At 40.9% G+C, this 21919-nt stretch overlaps 2 protein-coding genes across 5 annotated transcripts in view; one reads left to right on the top strand and one right to left on the bottom strand.

Moving 5' to 3' along the window:
• The window catches only part of LOC139781434 (probable cytochrome P450 6a14), a 72381-nt gene that overhangs the window by 41375 nt on the left and 9087 nt on the right, over positions 1-21919 (bottom strand). The window lies entirely within an intron of this gene.
• Positions 1111-2900, top strand: LOC139781436 (probable ATP-dependent RNA helicase DHX37). 3 transcript variants are annotated; one of them, XM_071720292.1, is made up of 5 exons: positions 1111-1362; positions 1439-1640; positions 1704-1915; positions 1995-2092; positions 2748-2900. In XM_071720292.1, the coding sequence occupies exons 3-5, from the start codon at positions 1713-1715 to the stop codon at positions 2825-2827; spliced, it is 381 nt and encodes a 126-aa protein (XP_071576393.1). In that variant the 5' UTR covers positions 1111-1362; positions 1439-1640; positions 1704-1712; the 3' UTR covers positions 2828-2900. The 3 variants fall into 3 exon arrangements, with proteins under 3 accessions (XP_071576393.1, XP_071576394.1, XP_071576395.1); XM_071720293.1 differs by having other exon boundaries at positions 1112-1362; positions 2763-2900; XM_071720294.1 differs by lacking the exon at positions 2748-2900 and adding an exon at positions 2154-2701 and having other exon boundaries at positions 1120-1362.

Raw genomic sequence — 21919 nt, 5'->3', positions numbered from 1 at the left:
GCTCGGAATTGGCGGTGCGCAATGTGACGACGCGAACGCGACCGTCAAGTCCGGGATGGACTTGCTGAATCCTTGCGAGTTCCCACTTTGAAAGAGGGAGTAGGTTATTTTTAAGTAAAACTAACTCGTCAACCTTCGGATTATCGTGAGATTCGGTCCATTTAACGCGCTGTTGCAATGAATGTAAATAGTCCGACGACCAAGAACGCCAGATTTGTTCGAGCATTAATTGTACGTGTTGCCATCGCGACAAACGATTCGCATTGATTTCGAGGACGGATTCCTCCGGTACGCTCGTGAGCGGTCGGCCGATAAGGAAATGACCAGGCGTCAAAGCGGTATAATCGGACGGATCGTCGCTAAGTGGAGAGATCGGTCGCGAGTTCAAGCAAGCCTCTATCCTACATAAAAGCGTACCGAATTCAGAGCGAGACAGAGTGCGAGCACCGGTGACTCGCCTGAGATGATGCTTAAAGCTCTTCACTCCAGCCTCCCAAAGCCCGCCGAAATGTGGTGCCGCAGGGGGCACGAAATGCCACCGTACACCGTCGTTGGCGAGAATTTCCTTAAGGGAGGGGTTGTTCACAAGCGCGCGGAAGCTGCGTTGAAGCTCGCGGTCAGCACCCACAAAATTCGTGCCATTGTCGCTATACATGTCCGATGGCAGTCCGCGGCGACTGACAAACCGTTGAAATGCCGCGAGGAATCCATCGGTGGAGTAATCCTCCACACATTCGAGGTGGATCGCCTTAGTGGCGAGACAAACGAATACCGCGACGTAGTGTTTGCTCCCCTTTTGACCGCGACCGACAACGGGGGTAATGTTCATAGGTCCGGCGTAATCTATGCCCGTGTGAGAGAACGGAGGAGCAGGATTTACTCGGGGACTCGGGAGATCACCCATTAGTTGCGTCGGAGTTTTCGCGGAATGTCGAACGCATGTAACACATTTCCCTAAGAGCACAGTTGACGGAAAGTCGACGGCAAGTCGACTTTTATAAGTCGACTTCTAGTCGACTTCTAAAAATGGCGGAAAGTCGACTAAAAGTCGACTTCTAAATAGTCGACTTCTAAAAATGGCGGAAAGTCGACTTCTAAATAGTCGACTTATAAAAAGACGGAAAACAGTCAAGCGGCGCGTCATGCATCATCAATATGCATGGCGGCGAATCTCGAGGAGGCTGGAGGACCAGAGTGGACCAGAGTTTACGCGAGTGCGAGGAATACGTGCCGCGAGACAGGACACGATAAGACGCCAGATAGTTCTTGCAGGTATGGCGGATCAAGTCGCGAGAAAGGTTTTGCCCGACGAGGTAAAAGAGGATCAGGAAAAGGCCAAGTGGAAACATGCTTACAGGTTAGGTATGGTGTGTTATTAATTATCATCGATAATTAAGACCTATTGAATGCGACCTCTCCATTCTGTATCATCTTTCAGAACACCAGAAATGAAGGAACCTGTGTTCATGCATTCTTCGTGCGTTCTACGGAAAATCAGTCAGGAATAGGTGGTTTATAAAGAGGTGTACGAAACGAATAAGATGTACATGCGAGGTGTCACGGTGATAGAACCCGAATGATTGCCGAAATTCGCCCATGCTATGCCATCTTAGTGAACCATTGGTTGATCCACCGCCAAGGTATTTTTATCACAATTGTTGCTTTATAATGTTTTTCCTACTTATTTATAAAGATATTTATAGATATAATCAATGAACCGGGAAGATCATTTGCCGCGTGTCTGGTACATTCGGAAAGGCCGAATGGGCACTACCATCGATGGATATAGAGCATCCGTGGACGGTGTCAAGTGGTTAGCGTATTTCTTCTTGGAGGGTCAAGTGTGCCCTAAGCTGAAACGATTTGTCCCGTCGCTGCTGACGACACCTGGGAGCATCACCAAGTCATGGGCCAGGTAAATCGTTATTCTATCTCCTTTCGATTTCACGTTGATTCATCGAATAGATTACATCAATTCAATACGATTTTTTCAGGTTGATACCACGCACTCAAGCAATAGTACAAACGCTGCAGTCGCAGGGAGTCGTGTCCAAACACAAACTGCTAGAAATCTGGGGTTCGGATAAAAAATGTGAGATTTTAATTTATAAAATAATATTTAGATATTATCATGGACTTCTATACAATACTAGACCGCTGACAGACATCTCGGTCGTGATGCTTGCCGCCATGTTGATTTTAGTCAAGATATGCTATACTACTATTCTATACAAGTGGTTTTATACAAGATTTCTATACAATAGTCTGGCATATACAGAATGTCCAAAAGAAAGGGTTTAATACTACAGGAGTAGTGGTTCGATTTCGGCATCCAAGTACGCTACACGTCGAAGGCATGACTTACAAACTTATTGATAACATGTACCAATATTTAACACAAAAACATTCACCTGCTTCGTTATGTATGTACTGTAATAACGAATGCAGATAAACGCACATCATGAGCAACTGAACACCCGATAGTGACTTATTGTTAATTCAATATGGCCGCACCCTTCACTAACACTTGCACCTTGCACTCGCATCAGCTTTTCGGCAGTGCGGCCATAGATATTAGTGATCTAGTATAAAAGTCTGTGGATATTATATATTTATAATAATATATATATATTATATAAAACAATATTATTATATATTTACAACATTATGATAATAATATGATATATATTTATATAGCTAATTTTGCATATTGTTTCGCGATTAACGCTGGAATGTTTTAATTTTAGTTCTGTTATTGTCAGCTTACCAGAAGTGGCTGCCGGAATCCGCGCACGCAGAAGTGGCACAGATATGGCCGCCTTTGTAATTAAGAATAAAACATTAGGATTGTAATTATACAGTTTTTTAGATAATTAAATTATTTTATATATGAAAAAAAATCGAAATGCATCAGTTTTAGCCCTCCAGCAAGGGGTCGATTGTGTATCTTGAAATAATGAGGTAAAAATTACAAAAGTGAGAAAATTCATTAGCGTATCTACGATTTTATTTATCAAAATCTAATAAAATCTGTTAACTTTTGTTATTTTTACCTCGTTTCAAGATACACAATCGACCTCCAGACGTACGCGGCGGTTTATTTTATCGACTTTAAAAGTTGGCGGGAAGTCGACTTTTCGTCATGACGGGAAGTCGACTTTTCATCATGACGGGAAGTCGACTTTAAGTCGGTGGTTTTTGCGACATTCGCCGACTTCAAGTCGACTTCAAGTCGACTTTCGTCCTTAAAAATGTCGACTTCTCTGCCAAGTCAGTTTCGGTAGAAGTCGACTTCAAGTCGACTTAAAGTCGACTTTTTGCTCTTAGGGTTATGAATGTGAGATTTGATCATGCTTCGCGCTGAAATTAACCAATAATTTTGACGGAGACATCTAAGCGTGAGTTGAGTCCCTCCATGGAGGGAGCGTCGGTGTGCTTGATCGATCAAAAGTTCGGCAATATGATGTCTGGGAAGTATGACGGGGTGTCGCTCATTGTAACTCAGCGCGGAGTTTTCGAGCCGCCCGCCAAGCCGGATTAATTTATCTTTCCCGATAAAGGGGTGGAGAGAGCGTAAGGAACTTGATCGCGATACAGCGGCGTGAGCGTTCAAAGCTTTCAAGTCATCCGAAAAACAAGTCGCTTGTGCCGATCGAAGCCAAAAGACGGAGGCTTCGTGGATCTCCTCTGCGGTCAAGGGGGACTTGACGATCACCGAAGAGGCGACTTTATTTTTTTAAGTTTCGAACGAAACGCCGAATGTACGCGGTAATACGAAGAAGTCGGATCCAGCTCGAGCAGGAGGTGGGCAGATCCCACTCAGGAGCTGAATCGACGAGATGAACGGTAGCTTTACGCGCTTCGGAAGATACCGTTTGTAAAATGTCCTTTTCAATAGGAGTCGGGGGGATCGGCCACGAGGCCGTGGTCGAGCTAAGCCACCGGGGCCCCGACCACCATAATTCATGATTGACGAGATCGGCGGCAGTAAAACCGCGCGAAGCGCAGTCGGCAGGATTTTCCTGGGAGCGAACGTGTTGCCAACGCACGGTCGGAAGGCGCGTCTGCACCTCGGAGACGCGGTTCGCGACATAGGAATTCCATCGGGATGGATGTTGTAAAAGCCAAGCTAATACGATTTGGGAATCAGTCCATCCAAATAAGAGAGCTCGCATCAAGCCCGTGGTGTTTCTTACCCATTCTATCAATCGAATTAATAGAACGACGGCGTTAAGTTCCAAGCGTGGAACGCTAACGGTTTTCAATGGCGCGACTTTCGTTTTGGCCGCGAGGAGGATGACTTGAATGTTAGAGGGAGAATGCACAATTCGGAGGAAAACTACCGCGGCGTAAGCGCGAGTGGAGGCGTCCGCGAAGCCGTGCAATTCAACATCGAGTTTATCTTGACGCATCCCTGTCCATCGAGGAATGCGTATTTTGCTAATATTAGGCAAATCTGAAACGTAATTGATCCACTGATGCAGAAGATCATCGGGGATGGGAGCATCCCAATCAATTTTACGGAGCCAGAGCTCTTGCATCAACATCTTGGCCGCGATGACTATCGGTGACGCCCAGCCGAGGGGGTCATACAGCTTTGCAATAAACGATAAAACGGAGCGCTTAGTATGAACTGTCACGGCGTATGGCGAAATTACGAAACGAAACGAGTCATCGCGCGGAGACCAAGACAGGCCGAGGACCTTGAGCGTGTCATCGTGATTGATCGGATAGTCCGAGGATTCCCGTTGGTCCTCTGGAATATCCGTCAAAAGTTTCGGCTGAATTCGCGGCCCATTTTCGAAGGGGGAAACATCCGCGATTCATTATGCCCACGAGTTGCTTGCGCTTTTCGAGCAGTGACAGAAGGTCGTCTGCTCCGAAAAGAACATCATCGACGTAGGTCGACTCTTCGATTATATTGACCGCGTCGGGGAAGTCTTTACCTTCGTCGCGAGCTAATTGGAGAAGGGAGCGCTGTGCGAGAAAAGGCGAGGGTTTTTGCCCGTAGGTCACGGTGAGTAAGCGGTAAAGTCGAATCAACAGACTGTCGGGAGGGCGCCAAAGAATTCGTTGATAGTCCGCGTCATCCCGATGCACGAGTATTTGTCGGAACATTTTAGCAATGTCAGCCATATACACGTACCGAAAAAGTCGCCAGCGCAGGATTATCGCGGCGATGTCTTGTTGAAGTTTAGGTCCCGCCATTAGGAAGTCATTGAGCGAGGTTTTGTCGGTCGATGCGCTTGAGGCGTTAAACACAACGCGTAACTTGGTCGTTGTACTTGATTCGCGTAACACAAAATGATGCGGGATGTATATCGGGGGGTAAGGGGGGCGCTCGTCCGCCCGCACCGCCTCCATGTGCCCCATCGATTCGTATTCCCTTAAAAAATCGTGATACTGCGCGGCGATTTCTGGTTTCCGCGAGAGTCGGCGCTCCATATTGGAGTACAGAAAGGAAGCCTTTCGAAAGGTGTCGCCGACGCAAGGGGGGCCGTCTTTAAACGGCAAACGCACAATGTAGCGTCTCTGTGAATCGCGAGAATGAGTCGTCGCAAAATGCCTCTCGCAACGTTCGTCCTCTTCGGTGAGAGGAGTTCGAGAGGGGATACTTTCGTCCTCCTAAAAACTTTGAATTAAGGAATTCGTATCCTCGCAGGATACGCAATTCAGGACAGAAGCGGACCGACAACGGGACCGGAGAGGATCCATCCGAAAATTGTAAGCTGGCCCGTCGGTGTGCCGACCGGGCCTTGACGTAGGCCGTCGAGTAGCAGAGACCCGTATAAATCCGCGCCGATTAATACATGAATCGGGTGATTACATGAGGGATCAGGATCTGCTAAAGGTAAATCGCGTAGATGCGGCCACATTGCGGCCGGCTTCTGTTGAGAGGCGGTATAAGAAGTGATTCTCTGATATACGTAGCCCGAGAAGGGAAATATCGGTCCCTGTTTGTCGCAGGGCGCGAGAGTAAGATTAACTTGCGACCGCGCGACTCCATTAAATTTTTCTCCAAAACAATGTATTTTCAACGCGGCACGATGACGCCTGGTTCGCATAGTCTGACAAAGAGATTCTGATATGAAACTGTATGTCGAGCCTTGATCTAGTAGTGCACGTACTTTAAATGTGCGGCCCTCGATTGTACTTAAACTAACATACGCGGTGGCGAGAAGTACATGAGGCGGCGGCTTTACAAAATCTCGAGTAGCATGCACGTTTTGAACGAACGCTGAGGGCGCGGCCGGTGACTCGGAGGCAGCGGCGACTGACACAGCTGACGGAGCTGAGGACGGCGGATTAATCGCGGAAAGCGTACATTTAGTACCAGCTTCCGTACCCTCGCGGTGAAGCAGCGAATGGTGAGCTTGGTGGCAGTGATTGCACCGTCCTTTACTCGGACAATTGTTTAAAAAATGCTCGGTTCTCAAACAATTAAAGCAACATTTATGCTGTCGCGCGGCGAGTCGACGCTGCTCGACCGACAGACGTAGAAATTGATTACACTTTGCCAGACCATGGTTTCCGGAACAACGGACGCATTTGACGGGCGAAACAGTATTCACCGAAGCACGAGCTTTATTACCGCGCGCACCATTTGACGCAGATTCGGATTGCGAAGGGTAATCCGCGAGACCGCGAATGCGAAGAGTCATGAAGTCATGAATCTCTTTATACGTAGGGTACGCATCCGTGTCGCCTCGTTTAAGATGCCATTTATTTCGCGTTCGCGGACTGAACTTTTGCGAGATAATATAAACTAGGAGGTCGTCCCACATATCGACCGGACGATCGAGATTCGTTAACGCGGCGAGAGATGCGGACACACTATCGCGAAGTTTTTTCAACTCGGTCACGTTCTCGTTTTTCATTTTCGGTAAGTCGGCGAACGAATGGATATGCGCGTGAATAATCGCGTTGCGGTTGTCGTATTCGTCGGTAAGAAGTTGCCAAGCTGCCTCGTAGTTCGCGTCAGAAATTTGAATGTTATTAATCAACGACGCGGCCTCAATGGCACTCCGGAGTGCGCGTCGCGATAAGAAGACTCGTTACCTCGATACGGCGCGCTCGGGGCGTCGTTACTTAATCTACCGATGACTTCTTGTAGGTGGTCCACTGCGTTGAAGTAGGCGTCCTCGGCGGCGAGAATTTCCTCTTGTTGAAAGTAGGGGGTCGACTTCTTCTCCTCCGCCGTAGCCGTCTGCAGAATCTGGATATGAAGGGCTCGAGTTTGCGCCCAGAGCGCTTCCAAGTTCGTCAGTCTCCCTTTCGTCTTGGGGAGGGTGACCTGAGCCTTGGCAAGCTTCTTAAAGTTCGTCAGCGATCGCGTGAGCGTAGCAATCGTATCGCCTTGAGCAATGAGTAGATTTTCGAGATCCGAAGACATGTCAAGCGGATGTCTGGATTGTGTAGAAATCTTTCCGACACTTGCGTGTCAATCTTCTTGTCGAGCGAAGACGCTCGTGTGCGACTCCGCGGCGAGTAGCAGGGCGATACTCGCGGGAGGCAGGGACGTCCGGCACGTCTCGGTGTGCGACTCCGCGGCGAGTAGCAGGGCGATACTCGCGGGAGGCAGGGACGTCTGGCACGTCTCGGTGTGCGACTCCGCGGCGAGTAACAGGGCGATACTCGCGGGAGGCAGGGACGTCTGGCACGTCTCGGTGTGCGACTCCGCGGCGAGTAGCAGGTACTCGCGGGAGGCAGGGACGTATAGCACGTCTCGGGGTGCGACTCCGCGGCGAGTAGCAGGTACTCGCGGGAGGCAGGGACGTATAGCACGTCTCGGGGTGCGACTCCGCGGCGAGTAGCAGGTACTCGCGGGAGGCAGGGACGTATAGCACGTCGCAACGCAGGGCGCCGTCGGGCGGCGGATGCGTATCGCAAGGAGCACGATACGTTTGCTGGAGGTCACGCAGGAGCCTCCGAAGCACTTCACAAAATCACAAGGCACCAATCTTTAGGAGAACGGGTGCAGAGCGCTCAATGTTCGGAGTGAGCCACGGAGTCGAGGGCACGTATCGCGAAGTACCCGATGAACCGGGACAACGGTTCGAACGGCGAACTCCTTTTTTGAGCGAGTCGTGTAGGCGCGACGGTATGTCGATCTCGGAGTAGCACGACGCGATCACTGTTGAGGCGATCGAACTGTCTATGCCGGTCTTTTATCACTGATCCGGCTCGAAGGACCATTAAATGTTAGTGGACCGCTCGACGTTTTCGCGTTGCGCGCCGTGGAGAGTACAAGAAAATAAGTACAAGAAATAACAGTCAGTCAACTTTATTAAAAGCGGTTTACACTGTATGCGCGTTTCTCTTTCGCGCTCGCTATTTCGCACTCGCTATTTTACTCCGCGTTCTCGACGTCGATCAATGTATCGCGTACGAGTTATGACGGCTCACTGCCCGTCCCGGCCGGAGCAGGCAAGGGATCGCGGCCGGAGCTTCGCGTTAGGCCGCGAGGAATTTGGTGACGCGAGATCCGCTGACTGGCTCCAAATCGACTAGCGCGCAGACTATTGGCCGAGGTACTTGCGATCACGCGATAGACACCTGCGAGCCGTTTGCTCGCAAAACACCCCAAAAAAAAGGGGGGAAGCAAACGCTCGCGGTTTGGAGCCTTTCGAGCGTTCTCGAATAATGCTTGCTGTCTCGTCGAAGTTCGAGAATATTCAGCTCGCATTTATTCAATTCTCAACACTATATGTTTTTGACTTTTCAACAAGCTGTTACTGGTCCAGAGAAAGAAGAATGGAAAAAGGCAATACAAATGGAAAAGAAGTCTCTAAAGGAGTATAATACGTGGAAAGTAGTGGATAGTATGGAGGCAGAAGGAAAGAAGATTCTGAGTAGTAAATGGATTTTCAAGACGAAAGAAGACGGAAGGAAGAAAGCCAGACTGGTCGTCAGAGGATTCGAACAAACCTACGGTATATATTACGAAGATACATTCAGTCCTGTAGTAAACAAGTCGTCCTTAAGAATCCTGTTTGCATTATCAGCAAAAGAAGATTATCACATAATTACGTTTGACATAAAAACGGCGTTTTTATACGGGAAACTGGATGAGGCTGTATTTATGTATCCTCCAGAAGGTTATAACTACGGGAACAAGATTTGCAAGCTGCTGAGAGCCTTATACGGTTTGAAGCAAGCTCCATCAAAATGGAATGAAAGATTCTCAACTTTTCTCAAACAGGAGGGTCTAAAAGCATTAAAGTCAGAACAATGCATTTTTGTAAATAAGGAAAGGACACTCATTTTAGGAGTTTACGTGGACGATGGAGTTTTGCTGAGTAAAAACGAACATGAACACAATCGATTTCTCGAGAAATTGAAGAAGGAATTCGAAACGACAGTTAACTGAAATCCGAAGAGCTTCTTAGGTATGGAGATTGAGCGATCCCAAGGAGAACTAAAATTAACGCAGAAAAACTTCTCGGAAAAACTGTTGAGCAGATTCGAAATGGACGAATCTAAATCAGTCGACACTCCGCTAGTTAAATGCAATGAAGAACCAGAGGAATCTGAAACAACAGCCTACCGGTACAGAGAAGCAATCGGAGGTCTGTTATACTTATCAACTAAAACTCGTCCGGATTTGGCACAAGCAGTTGGACACGGAAGCAGATATGTGAATAACTACACAAAACGAAGGATAACTGAAATAAAGCGAATGTTTCGATATCTTAACGGCACACAAAATCAAGGAATACAGTACAACGACCAACATGACAAAACAGAAATGGTAGCTTACTGCGATTCGGACTACGCCGGAGATCCAGATACGAGGAAGAGTACGAGCGGATATATAATACTATATTGCGGAGGTCCAATCGGATGGTGCTCCAGGAGACAACCAGTGGTAGCGACTTTCAGCACCGAGACGGAGTACATTGCGGCGGCAGAGTGCACCAAGGAGATAATGTATCTAAAGACTTTAATTGAGGAACTATTATGTAAATCAGTTAACGTAAGACTAAAAGTAGATAATCAAAGCGCTATTAAGCTTATAAAGAATGGAGTTATTAACCGACGGTCAAAGCACATTGACGTGAAGTACCATTTTGTTCATGAAGAATTAAAGAAAGGGACAACTAGTGTGGAATACTGTCAAAGTGATAAGCAACTCGCGGATTTATTCACTAAACCGTTGGGAAAGATAAAATTTAATACGCATAAGAATGTTTTAGTCGGATAAAGAAATTGAAGTAGTCTTGATTTATCTTTAGTTTTATTTGTGTTCACTGATAAGGAGTAATATATGTTCTTAAGATAAGGTAAATAGTAGGAAAGAAAGGTTGTAAAAATTTGTGTTTAAGATTGCTTTATTGATATCAAAGGATTTGAAATTTAAAATATGTGTTGGACTGGTAGAAATTAAGAGAGGGTGTTAGGAATAATTTCTAACAGTCAATAATAATCGATAATGCCGATAAGAGCGATATCGATATGGTTGATCGAGATACACATTTATCGCCACTAGGCACACGTCCAAGAAAGTACTAGAAGAGAGTTTTTGTTGTTCTGTCCTGTTCAGTTCTCGCACGATCACGACATTTTTATTTCTCTCCGTTATTTAGTCCTCGAGCATTATTGTAAAGACCCAAGTCAGGACAAGGTATATATATTCGTTTCTCTGAATAAATCTTATGTTCAAGATACAACGATTGTCCGTTCCTTTATACGTAATACCACTGCAAAAGCCTACAAGTATAAACTGTATACTCATGTGTTGGTCGCAAGCTGTTAGGCCTGCCGCACTCTATATGGGTGTTGGTCTCCTATCGGTGGTGTGGAATTACAATGAGTGCAGTGTGATATGACAAGAAAGGCAGAGTGTGAGTCAATAAATGTAAAAGCGTATTCTGTTGCTGGCCGTAAGCTGCAGGCTTGTTTGAGATCTACATGGTATTGAATCCCCTGACAGGGTGCGGAGCTGTAGTAGATACATTTGAGTTGGCAAATGTGTTTCTGAAAGAGTTTATTAGGATGGTCGAGTGATTAAAGTGGGAGAAACGTCCTTGTTTGATGCTTTGTTTCAGATTACATCAAAGAAAACTCAGAGTGACTAGCGCCCGGGACGTGCGCGTGTCAGGTTGGCCGTGATGGCGCGTTTGGATTTTTGCGGCGGAGTTCAGAGGCGAGAGCGGATCGAGAAGAGGATCGCTCTAGCGAAGCGTATGGTCGAGGGATGGTAGTCAAGGAAATGGAAAACAACTGGACGGTCTCACACGAATCGCTCACGTCTCTTTATTTCTTAAACATTTCCTAAAGTTCTGTTATCCAGTTGTGAATTAAAGAGAGTTTTCTTTGTAAAAATATCTTAGTACGTTGCAATAAAAAAAGTATTTGCGAAGAAACATTCCTCTGCGCTCTTTACTCCACACTCGCTCCCTGCTAGAAGATTAGGCGGCTTATCATGGAAGGAGATTGGCCTCCGACATATATATATATATATATATATATATATCAACCAACAACTGGCTAATCCGCTTACTAAAGCGTTATGTAAACAAAAGTTAGCTAATCTCATGTATCAATGCGGTATAAAGGATGAAATAAATGCATGACTTTTTTGTTTTTTACTTATGTAAATTATGTCTTTCCTGTATAAATAATAAATGGAAAACTGTATGATAAATGGAATATGAATTGAGTGGGAGTGTTAGTAAGCAATTCATATTTTGACTATGGCGCTATTCGGAGTCGCGCGTATATAAGCCGCACCACGTTTTCTTCGCGTGTTCAGACCTCTCCTCATTACCGTACCTCGCCGTCGTGTGGCCCGTGTGTCTGCGCGATAAACTTCGTGTCGCTTAGTATCTTACCATTCGCTCTACTAAATACAGAAACCAAGCTGTGTCAAACGCTAAAGCTGTGTCTTGTCTCTTCACCTATCCTGCTAATATGTCGGTTATAATAACAATTACAACTTTGTAAGTTGCAATGTAATGTAACAAATATCATTAAAACGTTGGAATTGCCAGATTTTAGCTACTAGACATTACAGACGCGCGCGCTTCGCGCGCGCCATTTAGCTTTAACATTATGCTATTACTATTACACTATTAACTTCTTGATACACACAACTGTCAAAATATACAATGACAGCTGCAAATGAAGTAAGCGCATCGAGATAACCAATCGGCATCGCGGAAAAGAGACTTCAATTTTTCGATACAAACGAAATTCACTCAGTTAACACGCCTTTTTTAAAAGTGGATTTTACAGTATTTCAGAAACACTGAAAAAACATAATAGATATTATATTTAGCATAAATACTTCATGCTAAATTAAATGGTAAAATATAAATTTAGAATATTTATTTGTATAAAATATATTTTATAAAAATTCGATATTTTGAAAATTGAGTCATTCGAGGTCATTCTACACAACGTTAATTGAAGGTTGATGCATTAGCCATTAATTTTTTATAGCACGTTACTTATGCAGTAGTAATTGTTGTTATAAATATGAATAATACAAAAACTTCACGGAATGTTGCAAATAAAATAAATTATTAAAAGATATTATGACCAATTTTAGATTGTATACTATTGGAACTTCTATACTTTTTTTAAATTTTAATTTGGATAACATTAACAACAAAAAAACAAAATTTTATATCTAGAATATATGTTATATCTAGAATATATATTATATTTAAATAGACCATGTCACATATTTTAATTGATAAATGTTACAATCGATAACGTAAATATGCTTCAAAAAATGTAAAAGACTACTTTCAAACGTCTTTTTAAGAAGTCTTGAAGATACTTTTAAGACGTCTTTTGGTAAAATCTTAAAAATGTTTTTAAAAAACGTCTTGAAATAAACCCTAAAGCCTGGAACCGAAATATGGGTAAGATTTACCTAGACCAACTTTTCAAACGTTATCGCTTTTATAACTCGTTCTTATAAATCGCTCTTATAATTAGAGACCTATAATATAATAAGAGATGCGGCATAGATATATGCGGCATACATGTTTGTGATTGGTCAGTGTGAGTCACATGGTTTGAATATTATAAGCTCATAATGTAGAGTTTGTTTGTATCTGTGTTTTATTTCATCTCAATATAATGTGTAATATTATAATCGTTAAATATTTTCAATGTAGGGTTAGTTAGTGTCTCTGCGTTGTCATTGCTTTACGTATATATTACTTTGGTTATTTACATTGGAATCCTATAGTTTTGCTTCTTCATAGAGGAAGCTTTGTTTTTGTAAACTTCGTATATGAATCTTTGATCGCGTATAAAGTTGGGTCTAATCAACTAAATTTAAAAGAATTATGTATAAAATAGGGGTAGAAAAAACCAAAGAAAAAATTGTTTTTTGAGTTTTTGATGCTAATATGTTCAGAGTGTTCTAAAACGTCGAAAAATTGCGTTAAAAATAATCGCGCGCGCGCGGGCGCGTGTGTATGTGTGTGTGTGTGTATTGTGTGTATGTGTGTGTACGGATTTCATGTCCGTGGTTGCTCTAACTTCTGCAAATTGTAAGATATCGGACTTAATTTTTTTTTTAATGTAGAGTATCATTAAAGGAAGGTTGGTATTGAATTTGGCGATGAGAGAGATCGGTAAAAGGGTTTATATTTTATAAAATTTTGAATTTTTTGAGAAATGTCCGTTGCTCTAACTTCCGCAAATTTTGAGATATCGAGCTCAATTTTTTTTTAAATGTAGAGTATTATTAAAGGAAAGTTGGTATTGAATTTGGCGGTGATCGGTAAAGGGGTTCTTTCTTTATAAAATTTTGAATTTTTTGAGAAATGTCCGTGGCTGCTCTAATTTCCGCAAATTTTGAGATATCAGGTTATTTCTAATTCTATTATATTCTTTAGTCTTTTCTACTCTTATTTCATATATAATTCTTTAAGATTTGGTTGACTCAGCTTTATACGCGATCAAAGGTCCATAATTTTTTTAGAAATGTCTGTGGTAGCTTTAACTTCCGCCGCCAAAAAATAAAAAAAAATTTTCTTAGTAAATTCGCACTGATTTTTATCAGTGTAAGTAAAACGATCAAAATGCACACACATACCTACAATTTTTCGTCTGTTATTGACTTTGAAACTTTAAGGGCTGCTTATTGAATACTTTTAATTAACACTAATGTTACTGAACATTCCTCACAATATTTTGAATCCAAATATGGTTTTTTTTTTAAGTAAGCTCAATTTATTGCTTGAGGGAGTTATTTTACCTACATCTCCTCTATTTTATATAGAACACCATAGATCCTCTTACTACATTAACACTGTTGGAAAATTTGTGTTAAATATAACATAAATCACATGTCCCAAACGGTCCACTCAAATTTTTGTGTTAATTTAACATAATATGGATGTATTAAATGGTAACACCGATACTATGTTAAAATATTTCAACAGAAAGGAAATGTAATTCTGATCGTAATTTGAAGTTAATTATGTGTACAATTAACATAACTTTTATATTAAAGTTAAGATTGTAAGATAAAATCAACACTCTTTTTCTGTAAATTTTTATTTCCACTTCTGTTATAGAGTAAAATCAACACTTCTGTAAATTTTAACACATTTAATAAATACGTCCAAATTGTGTTACTTTAACGTATTTTATAAATTATTTTAATAATTTTACATTTTAAATCTGTTAAGTTTAATTAACATAGCAGGCATATGTTAAATCTACACATGTATGTTGATTTTATTTTACACAAAAATTTTAACAAGGACCTTTTTTAACAAAACTACAAAAAATTTCCAAATACTACGAGGATCGGTACGAAAGTAATGCCTCCTAATTTTTTTCTTTTGAACCTGACGCCATATAAAATTTTGCGTTTCACTGAGTTGTTACTCGAAGTCCGCACTATATGTTGAGTGGTGTTGTGATTATTTACGTGAATGTGTCACACGAGCAGTTCGAACTGGTGTATATTTCAGATATGCGTAACAGACAAGGGCGGTGGTTGAATTTCTTATCCTGAATCTCTTACCGTACTTTTAAAACATGTGCGGTTTAATCGAATATTATATTGCAATAAAATAACTTGTGCGATCAATGCGTGTACTGCGTCTCTAATTTTTATTTTTTAATATCAAGAGACACGGTAGTGTCTCGCGCCAAGTACGCGCGGAGCGAGACCGACCGTGACTCATTTACGCGACGCGACGAGTTGCGAGTATTCGAGATGTTGAGATCTCAATAACGAGTGAACGGATCAAGTTCTAAGTAGGCTTGATTGATAGCTTGGGATGGATTTATAAATAAAAGTTTTTATTTTTTCGCTACGTGCCCTACGAGCTGAGATATTGTGACGCAAAGTCTGAAATGTTAAATTTTACAATTAAGAAACGTCGTCGTCGTCGGACAAAAATGACGTCTGTACCTTTCCTATTTTTGACATGAGAGGGCAGTGATGCTCGTGCAGACCGCACGCACTGCAGTGCACTCGTGCACTGTCGCAGTGCGTGACAGTTTGTACGTACGTGTACGTTCTGCGCTCAGTGCAGATAGTGCGTTCATTCAGCCGGTTCAACGCGCTGTCATACTATTGTTTACGCGAGCGTTACTCCTGTAGTAACTTACGATAATTCCTTCGCGTAAACGGGGTTTTGTAATAACTTATACGATAATTCATTCCGTGTAAACGAGTGAATTATCGTAAGTTACTACAGAAGTAACGCTTGCGTAAACGTAAGTCAGTTATAACCTAGAAAAGGATAAGTGTGTGATAGTCGTGACCGTCGCCGCGTTGTTATAGATAGTGAAATATATATTAGTATTGACCGTAGAGAGCTGATGCCGAGGAGATCTTTAAGAAGGAAGGTGTATCCACAAAATCGTACACGTACGTATATGCTGTCTTGTAAAAGTTATCAAACTGTTACTACGTTTACGCGAGCTTTACTTCTGTAGTAACTTACAATAATTCCTTCGCGTAAACAGGATTTTTCTTCGCGTAAACGGGATTTTGTAGTAACTTACGATAATTTACTTCGCGTAAACGAGTGATTTATTGTAAGTTACTTCTGTAGTAACTTACGATAATTCACTCGTTTACACGGGATGAATTATCATAAGTTACTACAGAACCCCCGTTTACGTGGAGGAATTATCGTATAAGTTACTACAGAAGTAAAACGCTCGCGTAAACGTAGTACGTGACAGATAGTGTGTGTGTGTGTGTGTGTGTGTGTGTGTGTGTGCGTGTGTGTGTGTGTGTGTGTGTGTGTGTATGTTACTACGTTTACGCGAGTGTTACTTCTGTAGTAACTTACGATAATTGAACAAATGTCTAACAATCATGAGGAAATGCGCAGGGGTACTATCGTGCATGAACCACATTTGTTGTCTACATAGAAGAAGAATATTTTCCAAAAGTTCGACAATGTTCATTATTCGTCAACCTTAGAAGCTCGTGAAAGATGAGCTGTCGCGTGCAACTACGTTATACAATACATATTCATGAAACGAACAGAAAATATATCGAATACTTTATAACTCGGAAATAAATGGTTTTTGGAGTAATATTTATTAAGACTTTTCAGTTTGTGTTCATAAGTACTACATACTTCTAAAATTTGGTACTTCCTTTTTCCAACATTTTGTATTTTAAAAAAAAATTTACTTCTAAAAGTGAAACTTATTTCAAGTGAATAATACGAGAAATTTCCTAAATTATGGAAATTTTACCAAAGTACAATACAAAATCATTTTTAACATTGTATTTATTTCAAAAATCTAATATTTTACTCTCAAAAGTAAAAAAATTCTTAAGGAGATTGGCTGTTTAAATCGATATGATAAGAATTAGTTGACATTTATGGAGGATAATCGTCTACGAGAATCTGTCGTCCATGCCAAAGTTGAAGATAATTGTCTGCATGGTTGTCGAGTAATTAATTATGGAAGTTATACTCTTGTCTCTCTCTTATACACGGGCGACATAGCAAAAATATTACCTAACTTGTAATGTAACTCTCGAAAGTATATTAAAAATAAGAATTTAATGAAAATAGGTGCAAATTTTTTTACATATTTAGGAAGGACTTTTTCGAAGACTGAAATGATTTATCTACATAGTTATCAAGAAATTGTAAAAATAAAACAGGACCACATTTATTATTGCCACATTTCAAAGTGGATAATAACGTATTTGGGTTTCAATTATACAAACAACTCTTTTTAAACCTTAAGAAACAGCAATTGAATGCATTCCACATATTTATTTGCTAAAATTCGTTTATTTCACGCGACGAAAATCTAACCTATATGTTTTGTTTTCCCTCTGCCGCGCCGCCTGCTCCGCAGCGGGACGTCAACCAACCTCCTTAAGGTGGTTCATGCAGTACTTGCAAGTCAAATAGGCAACTATTCTTATTAGTGATAAATAAGTGTGATTTTTGTCCGTAAAAATTAGCATATAATTAGATTTATTATTTATGACATCTTTAATGCTATACGACCTCTACGTAATAAAATATTGAGACGAAAGTCACATCTTTTACTAGAGTTGTGAGCCCTGTGAATATATGTACAACAGCAGCGCGGCAACGTTGCGGTCAGCTGAGTCAGCAGTCTTCGTCGTCGCGATCTACATAACCTGTACGTACAAGCGATACAAGTGTGAAATATGAGCTGGAGCGAGCAGCCTCGACGTAAGGGACGTTTCGAGACGAAACGAAAAATTGATAGAATCTATTTCTCCGTGCGCTATACTCATCAGCTGACACGTGCGACGTTGCCAAGCTGCCGCTAGTGCCGCTCGAGCCCAGCCATCAGTTCCGTGTTGTCGATTTAGTCAATCGAAAATTACGTTTTATTATTATATGGTTCGGTCAATGAACTCGGGCTTTCGTCAGTATCTTGCAAAATGTTTATTGCATCGTTTCGTCAGTTTTTGGTTCGTTCATCTATTTTTGAAGTATTGCAATTTTTGCAGCATAAGCGCTTTAGCCTCGTTTTTCGGATAAGGGGTCCCCCCACCGCGTTAAATTGGCAAAGTTTACGGACATATATCTCCGGAACCAATCGGTTAAAAAATCTGAAATTTTACAGACACACTCGAGGAACGTTAACCTTTCATTTCATATCACATTTTCCGGGCTAAGTACATATGACTTAAATGCATGAACCACCTTAATAAAAACTAATACAATTAATCAATTTCAATTTTATTTGCGGGATACTTTTGTGGGTTTAGTGGATAAATATATAATTTGGAAATTATCTACAATAAGAAAAAAAATTTTAATATATTGGGTGTACAACTTAATTCGGTCCGTTTTTTTGCTTGAAAAACGCATTTATTTGAACGATAAAATGAATTAATACCTTATTCAAAGTACTGTCCATCGCTAGCCACTACTTTTTCCCATCTTTCTGGCAATTCATGGATTCCGTCGCGGAAGAAGCGTTCATCTTTTGAAGCCAAGAATGAATCGAGCCAATTTTTGATACCCTGTTCTGAAGTGAAGCGTATTCCAGTCAAAGCGTTCTGCATCGATCGAAACAAATGGTAGTCGGAAGGGGCAAGGTCTGGGCTATAAGGCGGGTGAGCCAGAACTTCCCATCCGATATTTTCCAAATAGTTTTTAACCGGAACAGCAACATGAGGCCGAGCGTTGTCATGGTGAAAGATTATGGATTTGTATCTGGTCACATATTCTGGACGTTTTTCGGCTATAGCTCGCTTTAAACGGATCAATTGTTGCCTGCAGAAGTCTCCCGTGATGGTTTGACCAGGTTTTAGCAGCTCATAGTGGATCACACCCTTCTGATCCCACCAAATACAGAGCATTACCTTGGCACCATGGATATTCGGCTTCGGCGTTGATGTTCCCGGTTGGCCGGGCTTTACATACGATTTTTTGGGTTTCGGGTTGTCGTAGTGAATCCATTTTTCGTCCCCGGTAATGATTCGATGCAGAAAAGACTTTTTTTTGTACCGTTCAAGCAACATTTCGGACATGCAAAATCGTCGTTCGATATCTCTTGGTTTCAATTCATATGGGACCCAATTTCCTTGCTTTTGGATGTATCCCGCGGCTTTGAGTCGTTTCGAAATAGCTTGTTGAGTAACTTTCAATGTTTTTGCGAGCTCTTCTTGCGTTTGACACGAATCTTGATCGAGTAATGTTTTTAATTCTTCATCTTCAAACTTTTTCGGTTGACCCGAACGCTCTTTGTCTTCAACACTAAAATCACCACTTTTAAATCGTCGAAACCATTCTCTGCAAGATTTATCCGATGGTGCAGATTCACCATACACTTCCACAAGCATTCGATGCGCTTCAGCTGCACTTTTCTTCCAATTGAAAGAGGAAATCAAAACTTCCCGCAAATGGTGCTTATTTGGAACGAAACTCGACATTTTCAACGCAGTAAAATTTAAACTTGTTGTGCAAAACTCAAAGGCTTGTAAACAATATTTGGTTGACAGATGTTGACACTTCACGATACAGCAAAAATCAGCTGTCGCCGTCAACCATTTATAGCACCTAGAGCCATCTTTTGAAAACGGACCGAACTAAGTTGTACACCCAATAAGTTTGAATTTGTTTTATATTTAACACACAGTGACATTAATTTTCATATGCAATTTTCAATATAGAGAAACCATTTTAAAACAGGGATAAATATTTATAATGATTTATAATGATCAAGAAGAAAGAAATGAGTAATATACATATTATAAAATATAAATTATAATATGTATGTGCATTATATGGGGATGATTACGATAACTTTGTCCTCTAAATTTTAGTAATTTTTGAAGGCATTTTTGGCGAGAAACCTGGGAAAAGTAGTAAAAAAATTTTTCGACCAATAGATACTAAAGTAACTAATAATTACAAACAAAAAAAATTTTGGGTGAATCCTCTGGAATCCTCTGGAACGAGGATGAATGTCGATATACATAATGTGAAATTATGTACACAATGTGACTAACTACGTTCGAAAACCAAACACCTACTAAGAGCAATAAAATTTCTGTGTTTGTTTTAAAAACGTAAACAACGCAAGTTTACATTAGCCAGTACATATGATCCTAAGCAGTACACGGTAAATATTTACCGCGAAGGTTTCTCTCGTTTATTAAAAAGTTATAAACAAAAAAGTTTAAGAAATATAATAACTTGTGTCAATACTAAGAGAAGTAATTTGTTGATATGTGTGTGTATATACAGTACACATGTAGGCGGAGGTGGTGGGGGTGGACCTCATTTCGCCTGGAAAGTTGAAACCCCAAACCGTACAATGATAGACCTCGTTTCGCCCTATAAGCAGGGGTGGGGCAGGGTGAACCTCGCTTCGCGTGGATGGTTCTCTAGACAGCATTGTACTTTTCACGCAAAGCGAGATCCATTCCACCTCACCCTACCTCTGCTTATATAGGGCGAAACGAGGTCTATCATTGTACGGTTTGGATTTTCAACTTTCCAGGTGTAATGAGATCCACCCCCACTCATTCCTGCCTGCAGGGAAGGAGCGGTAGCCCCTCCCCGCCTACATGTGTACTGTCTTACATACATATTACCAAATTACTTCCCTTAGTATTGACACAAACTGTTATATTTTTCAGTTATATTTGTTTATAACTTTTTAATAAACAACGAGCGACGGCTAAAAGCTTCTGAAAGTGCTACTCAGAAGAGTGCTCTTTACAATATGTGTGAAGAAGATCATTGAGGAGGGTCACAAGGGTAAATATTTACCCAATACATTATCACACAAAAGTTCACATTCAAAAAATGTAAACAACGCAAGACATTGGGGCGAGGTCCATTCCACTCCACCTTGGCTTGTTTATAGGGCGTAACAATGTCTATCATATACGGTTCGGGTTTTCAACTTTCCATACGAATCGAGGTCCACGCCCACCCACCCCCGCCTACATATATACTGTCTATACACATACAATCGAAGTAGTATTTAAAAATTTATATTATTTATTTTTAACTTTAACACTGTATATCTAAAAAACTAGACCAGTTAGCCCTATAAGATTTATATAATTTTTTTTAACGTAAAAAAATACTACCAGAAACCGTCAAATCAACGGGCCAAAGAAATCGTAATCTTGTTATTGTATGTGTAATATACTTAATCAAAACATGAATACACATATTCAAACAAATTTATCTTATCTATTTACAATAGCAATTGTATAAGACATTATTATCCAAAAATGAAATAATTCCAAACATATGTTTGCATAGATTTTTTTTATTTAGCACGCTTGCACTGCATTCTATTGTTCTTATTTTTTTAACTTTTCATGCTCTTATTATTTAACGTTGTAGTTTTAACTACTGACTTATATGTATATAAAATGTCATATAAACGCTAGTTTACGCCGGTGTTATAATAATTGATATTATATGTACAGGGTGAGTTTTATTTCGTATGCCAATTATCTCAGAAAGTATTGGTTTATTGGAAAAATGTTTCAGATAAAAGTTGGAGGAGAGGCCAATAAACGATTCTATTGGAGTAGGGCCCAATACGGGCCCCGGACTCAAAATCTAATAAGATCTTTTATTGGCCCCCTCTGAACGCTCCAACTTTTATCTGAAACATTTTTCCAATACTTTCTGAGATAATTAGCGGATATAATTGGCACACGAAATAAAATTCATCCTGTATATAATATTATAAACATAAACTAGCCATCATAGTTTACACGACGTTTTAAATCAGTAATTATAACAATAGTTATCACTAAATCAAAGTAATTGAAGCAAATTTATAAAATCGAAAGACAAAATATATATATTGCATTATTATAAATATATTGCCCCGCAATATTGTTATTATACGATATTACACTGTAATCTTTCTAGAGGCAGACATTTTACCGTTACTGCACAATAATATTGTGGAATTAATATAATTTTTGCAACGCATTTAT

The sequence above is a fragment of the Temnothorax nylanderi genome, unplaced genomic scaffold (assembly GCF_030848795.1).
Source record: "Temnothorax nylanderi isolate EJ_2023f unplaced genomic scaffold, tnyl_v1.0 TNYL_tig0338_pilon, whole genome shotgun sequence".
Taxonomy (NCBI): Eukaryota; Metazoa; Arthropoda; class Insecta; order Hymenoptera; family Formicidae; genus Temnothorax; species Temnothorax nylanderi.
The sequence above is the reverse complement of the archived record's forward strand: the minus strand, read 5'-3'. Positions and strand labels throughout refer to the sequence as shown.

Coding starts and splice junctions, on each gene's coding strand:
- LOC139781436 (XM_071720292.1), top strand. CDS start 1,713: ATGAACCGGGAAGATCATTTGCCGCGTGTCTGGTACATTCGGAAAGGC. Junction 1,916..1,994: donor ATCACCAAGTCATGGGCCAG/GTAAATCGTTAT, acceptor CGATTTTTTCAG/GTTGATACCACGCACTCAAG. Junction 2,093..2,747: donor CTGGGGTTCGGATAAAAAAT/GTGAGATTTTAA, acceptor TTTTAATTTTAG/TTCTGTTATTGTCAGCTTAC.